This window comes from Myotis lucifugus, unplaced genomic scaffold (assembly GCF_000147115.1).
Source record: "Myotis lucifugus unplaced genomic scaffold, Myoluc2.0 scaffold_131, whole genome shotgun sequence".
In the NCBI taxonomy this organism is placed as follows: Eukaryota; Metazoa; Chordata; class Mammalia; order Chiroptera; family Vespertilionidae; genus Myotis; species Myotis lucifugus.
Window position 1 is genome coordinate 839793 of NW_005871179.1, and position 7508 is coordinate 847300.

At 46.3% G+C, this 7508-nt stretch overlaps 1 protein-coding gene across 9 annotated transcripts in view; it reads left to right on the top strand.

The window, feature by feature from the left end:
- Nucleotides 1–7508, top strand: part of KIAA0319L (KIAA0319 like) — a 113767-nt gene that overhangs the window by 102284 nt on the left and 3975 nt on the right. For 8 of the 9 annotated variants that reach the window (XM_006094177.3, XM_006094178.3, XM_014460445.2 and 5 more), the window contains 4 exons: nucleotides 1911–2053; nucleotides 3101–3223; nucleotides 3752–3842; nucleotides 4901–4992. In XM_006094177.3, the coding sequence (XP_006094239.1) occupies nucleotides 1911–2053; nucleotides 3101–3223; nucleotides 3752–3842; nucleotides 4901–4992 (449 nt within the window). Of the gene's footprint in view, nucleotides 1–1910; nucleotides 2054–3100; nucleotides 3224–3751; nucleotides 3843–4412; nucleotides 4550–4900; nucleotides 4993–7508 lie in introns of those variants that run through there. The other variant, XM_023758469.1, reaches the window with a different exon arrangement.

A 7508-nucleotide genomic window follows, 5' to 3' on the forward strand; every position in this document is an offset into this window, starting at 1 on the left:
TAATCATTAAAAACAAATAGTCCGTATGCCGTTTGACAAGAAAAATCTCCCAAGATTCCCTCTCCCCCTCCAAAGTTAAAGCACCACCTGCTCTACGTGAATCGGATTTTCTCTTTTTGAATAATAAGAATTACATGCCACAGCGGGGGAGGGGGGACATCAGGATTTTAGAGATGCTTAGGTGAGGCATAGCCAAAAAAGGTTGGGAACCACTGGTCTAGAGTGAGGTCTGGGCAATCTAAAAGCTCCCCAGGTGAACCTAACATGCGGCCAGGGTTCACTGGGTCAGACAGCATAGTGATTTAGGACTTGGGTTGTCAGCTCTGCTCAGCAGTCTGGGAGCAGGCAGGGATCGACCTAGCTGGTGGTGTCGGCTGGATACAGGCAGTGGAAACAATGAGAGTGCTGGTCAGAGCATTGTGGAAGGGTTTGCTCGCAGACTTGCTGCCCCCGCATCAGGTGTGAGGGAAGAGAGGAGCATCACAGTGGCTGGGTTTCTGTCTTGGGTTTGGTTGGCTTAGTTGAGGAATGTTGGAGGGATTGGATACTGGGCGGGAGATAGTTAATATAGTGGGAAAGAGCACGGTCCTTCCACCAGACAGGTTACCTCCCCTCTCCAAACCTGTTCTAGCAGTAAAAATGCTCATACCCATTTTATAGGATTGTTATTGAGGATCCAATAAAGTAATGTTTGCATAGTCCCTAATGCACAGTAAGTGCCCAATTAATGGTTGTTAAAAGTTTATTTTGAGACATGTTGGATTCGAGGTGCCTGTGAATATCTAGGGCAGATATTCTAGCAAGAATTTAAAGATAAAGATTTGGTTACTCAGGAGAGATGGGGAGAGGAGTTAAAAGATTTGAGAGTTACTGGTATATAGACAGAAATTGAAACTACCCATGGTTTAGGTCACTATAAGAAAATGAGAAAAGGGCCACAGATCTTTTATGGTAAAGATTTGTTTCGTGATTCTAGAATTTACGTTACCCATTGTTAGCCTCCTTGTGCAGCAAGCTTTTAGAAAGACTTCTATGCCAGTGCTTCCCAAACTTTTATGTCATACCACACAGGAAATTAGGCCATTTACATGGCACTTTGGGGTAAACAGTTACACTGTAAGCAACTGGTCCCACCCAGCTACACTGTGTGTGGAGGGCATCAGCATCTTAGGCACACCTGTAAACCAGTGTGACCCACTGCTTGGGAAGGCTCGGTCTGTGAGACTAACAGGCTTCTAAAAATGGAGGCCAAGCCATAGGGAACAGATTTGGTGCCACCCAGGTGTAAGTTCAAACATGGTCTGCCTTGGACAGAAATTGACAGTCAGAAAGCAAACAGATTCTGGGCCTGGAGTAACAGAATCTCGTTCCAGCCACACCATTGTGTAGTCTTGTTACTGTCGCAGTAACGATCGTTTTGGCCTATGGATAATTATTGGATGCCGTCTAATAATTTACATTTTACAAAGCATTGTGGCTTGTCATACAAGTAACGCAGGCACAAATCCAACAGCACCACAGTCTTAGCTGTTAAAAGGCTGACAGCAGGGATGTGGTCATAACCAAATCCCCATCTTTCTGGCCTCCAGTTACCTGTTTGCTATGGGTCCTCTTGTTAGCTGGGACAGCTTAGGGCATTTCTAAAAGCATAGGCTTTGGGATCAGACATATCAGGGTTGGTATCTGGCTCTGCTGGAATTAACTGTGTGACCTTGGGCAAGTTACTTAACCCCTCTGAGCCACAGTGTTGTCCTTTGTAAAATGGAGCTGACACCGATCAGGCCTTTCTCCCTGGCTTGCTGTAAGAGGATGCATATAATACTTAGCAGAGGTGCTTGGCAAATGGTAGCTGCTGCTGCTGTTGTTGACAGCTTCAGCTTATTCATATATACTGTTGCCTGTCTCTGCAGCACCAAGATGGTATTTTTTGTTCAAAACGAGCCTCCGCACCAGATCTTCAAAGGCCATGAGGTGGCAGCGAAGCTCAAGAATGAGCTGCGGAAACAAAAGGCAGACTTTCTAGTATTCAGAGCCCTGGAAGTCTACACTGTCAGTGAGTAATTCTGGGGTGTTGGGAACAAGAGCCTACCCAGCGCCCCCTCTCACCTGTCAGCCCCCACTGTCCTCAGGCCTCATCCCCTTTTCTCCAGGAACATGGAGATAATTTCTTTCCTCCACTACTGTTACCGTGAGGGTCCCGATTCATAGAGGTTCTTAACCAGGGATTTGTGGGCCCCTGAGATAGCGTTCAGAGGGCTGTACATTTCGGGGGGAAAATTACATCTTTCTTTTCATTAACCTCTAACTGAAATTTATTATTTCCCTCAGTTATGAAAGTAGGCAACAAACTAAACTTAATAGAACCCATGACTTTGAGGCAATAGCAATCAGAGGTAATTTCTATCACACATGATGACATATTTTTACTCATCACTATTTCAAAGTTAACAGTTGTGAGACTCACTTCTAGATCTTGCTACTTCATTTTTAAATAAAAGCACACATATTATTATTTTTAAAAATTATATTTTTAGATATTTTAAAAACACATTCAATGTATTGCTTTCCTTTATAATACTGTGCATTTTATTTTGCCAATTAAATTATTCAGAGAAGGGTATCTGCAGGACATGGAATATTAAGAACTGATGATATACAGAAACAACAAGTAAAAACAATCTGGAACTGCCCTGGCCTGTGTGGCTCAATTGGTTGGTGGTGGGTTCCATTTCTGGTCAGGGTACAAACCCAGGTTGGGAGTTCAATCTCTGGTTGGGGCGAGTGTAGGAGGCAACCGATTGATGTTTCTCTCTCACACCAACCTCTCTCCCTCCTTCCTGCCTCCCTCCCTCTCTCTAAAAAAATAAAAAACAGTTTGGAACCATGTTCCAGTGGCCTTTCTAACTGCTCCAGTTGTATCCAACCATGATGATAATTACGGGCAATGTGCCCAAGCTGTAGAAGCTCTTGGAGCAGGTCTTCAGGAAACGTCTCCCAGGCCTCTGAATGGGGGTGCCTTCCTGCTGTCACAGGCACTGGAAGCTGCTGTCTCCCCAGCTCTGACTCCTGCTGTCTGTTCTCCCTTTCCTGCTACTTTCAGCATGCCAGCTGAACTGTTCTGACCATGGCCACTGTGATTCCTTTACCAAACGCTGCATCTGTGACCCTTTCTGGATGGAGAATTTCATCAAGGTGCAGCTGAGGGATGGAGACAGCAACTGTGGTGAGTTTTCTGCTTGGCATTGTGCCAGCTGGTTTAGCACTGACTGGTTCTGAGTTGTGAGTGGGTGGGTCTTGGTGTTTCTGAGGCAGATGAGCAAGCAAGAACTTTGTGTATTTTCTGTTTGCAGAGGATTTTTACTTCTTTCCTCTGCACTTGCTCAAGGTTAGAGGAAAGCTCTGAAGCAGTTGTGTAAGAACCAAGCTGAAATCATACCAACTGCTTACTGCAACTGCTCACTGCAGCCTACATCAAACCAGCTGCAAGGCCTGTCTTTCTGCTCCCCTGTCCCTCCGTTAAAGCTCCTTACAGCTGCCCCACTGTCCCAGGGTCTCAGAGAAGAGACTGGAAAGTGGGACAATTCTGAAGGTTTAAAACTTCAGCTGTCTTCAACTCTGATGTCTCACCTTCCCTGGGGAGCCCTGGGTCATTCTTATCTACAGAGTGAAGCCATCTCTCGCCCGGGGCGGGCAGCCCGGACCTCCCTCTAGCCTCTCTCTACAACCCTGACCATTTTGTTTTTCTTGGCAGAGTGGAGCGTGTTATATGTTATCATTGCTTGCTTTGTCATTGTCGTTGCCTTTGGAACCCTGTCCTGGACTGTGATCTGTTGTTGTAAGAGGTAAGTTGGATTTTCCTTGGAAATTCATTCAGGCTTCTAGTCATTGTCACTCATCAGAGAGGTATCTGGCCCTTTCCACATGGAAGGCACCGAGTCCTGGGCTCCTCCCTTCCTGTCAGTGTTACAGTGCTCTGGCCCACCCAAGACCTGCGCTGAGGGCGGAAGCACATTCTTCAGCCAGTGCTGTCAGCGCAGTGATATGCAAGGGTAGCTAGGGTGGGAGTGGGAGGGCCTGGGTATGGAACTCGATCACATCTCTAGGGTGTATGTCTTTTAACACTCCATACCTCAGCCCCACGACCTTAGATCATTTTTTTCGGCCTTCCTCTCTCGTTGGGATTCACACGTACACAAGTTTTCACATAGTTATAGACTTAGGTTAGTCATGGTTAAGGGTAACGGGTTTTTTCATTTGGTCTTCCTATCTAGTCTTATAATACTTAATAGTAATGCTTATTATGTTTTTCATTATTAATAAGTGTGATTTCTACATTTACTGTGTGTCAAGCACCATGATAAATTTTATAGATATCTGTTTTAATGCGCATGACAATCTTTCCTCGTCTACAGACAGGAAAATGATGTCGCCTGTCCATGGACACACAGTAAATAAGTGGCAGAGCTGAGATTCAACCTGCAATATAACCACACATAAGACAGAAAATTAAAAGAACTTTTAAAAATTACCACCACCAAAAATAAATAAAAATTCCCACCAGCCAAAGATGATCACCATTAACAACTTTCTTGGTTTAATGCTTTCCTCTCTACCCACACCTCCTCAAGCATACAGTTTTCATTTTCTTTAGATTTTTAACCAATCTGCCCTCAGTACCATTGTGGACTAGTGAGTCCACGCTAAGATATCCATGTCTCCCTTGCCCTTTCCTGGAATTGGTGAGGATTATTTGAACAAATTACAGTTGCCAACTTCCGTGGCTGAAAAGCAGGAGAAACAGCTCTCCCACTAGCATGCGCATGGCTGGCATCCTGTGGGGTCTACCTGAACCTCACGCACAGCCTCCTTCCTAAGCAGAGGAGGGGATTGTATTTTTCAGGCAAAAAGGAAAACCCAAGAGAAAAAGCAAGTACAAAATCCTAGATGCTACGGATCAGGAAAGCCTGGAGCTGAAGCCAACCTCCCGAGCAGGTAGTAGCCCTGGGGCTGGGGCGTCTAGGTTTGTGCACTCACCCTGTGAGGAGCCACTGTCACTAGTTCCCGCCTAAACCTGTCACTCACAGCTGTTTTTGCTGGAAAGCATTTTGTGTCCTGCCTGATGAAGGCCAAGGGTGGACTTGGCCCTGTGCTGGCAGAAGCTGCCTGCTGGACCAGCTCTGATGCCATGGCGCTCCCAGCAGTCCTTTCACTTTGCAGACGGGCAAGGCCTCCTGCTCTCCTTTGCCTGCTTATTCCCTGGAGTTTCGCTTTTCAAGCTGCCCTGTGTAGTCAGGCTCAGGGACTGTGGCCCTCCTTTTTGTGCAGACAAGGTGAGGCAGCGATGAGATTAAAGGCATGTCTGCCAACTGACCTCCTTTCAGCTTCTCTCCAGTGTTTACAGGTAGATCCACAGGCTCTGTCCTTGTCTTAGAGCCAGAGGAGGGCAGGTTCCCAGCTGGTTCCAGGGGTGGGGCTGGGAGAGTCGGGACTGTAGAGGGGGCCTCCCTTCCTCACTGGTCTGTCATGGGTGGTTTCCATCCATCATGGATGCCACAGGACAGGCAGCATCTGTATCTTACTCATCGGTGAACATGGATTGAGACCACTGTGTACCAGGCCCTGTGCCAGACACCACTTGCGTTATAGCAAACCAGACAAACTCATAAATACACACAAAGGTGATAATGAAAGGTCTTTATAAAGATTAACAGTCAAGCTGAGCCCTGAGGGACGAGTAGAAGTTAGTCATGTAAAGACTGGGCAATAGCATTTCAGGCAGAGTAGTCGGTGAAGGTCATCTGCTGGAAGGAGCAGAGGACATTTGAGGAAGTGGAAGGAGGTGACATGATGAGCATGGGGCAAGTGGCATGAAGCTGGACAAGGAGTAGGGAACTTGCTGTAGGTTCCTTCTAAGAGCAATAGGGAGCCACAGATAGTTTTTAAGGGTGAATGGTGCAATACGATTGACATTTTAAGAAGACAGCTGTGGCTACTGTGTGAAGGAATTGGAGAGGGGCAAGAGTAAGTGAAAGGAGATTAACTAGAATGTCCTTATGGTAGAGATGATGGGACAGAGAGACAAATACACTTTGGGGGAGACTTAATGAGGTTTGTGGTATGTTGTCAGAGGGGTGTGAGAGAAAGGAAGTAAAGGATAGTCCTCCCACCAAGCTGCTGCTTTGAGCACCTCTGGGTTGGGTGATGTTACTGCTCGAGATGAGAACGCCTGGGAAAAATGAAGAGTTTGTTTCAGGACAGTTATGGATTGGGATGAGGAAATGAGGCTAGAAGATTAACAAGGACCAAACTGTGAAAAGATTTGTACGTCAGCCTAAGGAATTAAGCATTTATTTTGGTGTGATGAGAAGTGACATCTTCAAAGTGCTGGCTTTGGGAAAATTAGTCTAATATTTCATCGATTGAAGGGGAGAGAGAACAGGAAAGGCCAGGGTTGGCTTCTGACCTGAGACAGAGAATGATAGCACTATTGACAGAATATGGACATCTAGTGCAGTGATGGTTTGGGTGAGAGAAGATTAGTTAAATTGAAGTCAACAGGACAGTTAAGAGGAGAAGTGTCAATATATAGGGATCTTCTATATGCTGGTGTCAGTCAGCACCACATCAGTGGGTCAGGTCCCTGTGGGGAGAATGTTGAGGGATGAGAGAAGAGCCCAGGGCTGAGCAGCTAAGGGTAGTCATCAAGAAGGGAGGAGGGGCATCATGAAAGAGTGGTCAACAGTGTTTGCTGCTGCAGGAAGACAGTCGAGGAGGATGACAGCACACAGTAGTTTCTGGTCACCTAAAAAGCTAGAGGGGGTGGTAAGAGATCAACAAAGGACTTGTATGCATGCATATTAGCATAACCAATGGACACGGACACTGGGGTGGTGGGGACTTGTCCTGGGGGTGGGCGTGGCAGGGAGGGGTCATTTGGGGGAAAAAGGAGACAATTTAAAAAAAGAGCTAGAGTAGTGGTGGATGACAGCAGAAAGTGCAGGTTGGTTTTTTTTTTGGTTGTTAATATTCGCCCGAGGATATTTTCCCATTGCTTTTTAGGGAGAATGGAAGAGAGAGGGAAAGACAGAGAGAAACATTGATGTGAGAGAAATACATTAATTGGTTGCCTTCCTGCATGAACCCCAACCAAGGTATGTACTCTTGACCAGAATCGAACCTAGGACCCTTTGTTCCGCAGGCCGATGCTCTATCCACTGAGCATACTGGCTAGGGCAAAATTACAGGTTACTTAGGAAGTAGGTGGTGTAGAATTGGAGGCCCAGCTATTTGAAAGTCATTGTAGGAGCTGAGCAATGAAAAGTGGAGAAGCAGCAGGACAGGGCTTAGAAGGCAGTTTCCTCGGATGGGGTTCACAAGATGTAGATGGTACAGGTGCGGTTCCTGAGAAGGATGGAGGGAGTAGGGCAAAAAGGAGAGGGGTATAAATGGAACTACAACATCTCTTCTGAGGAAGGGAGGGAAAAGCTGGCTGGCCAAACTAAATGCTG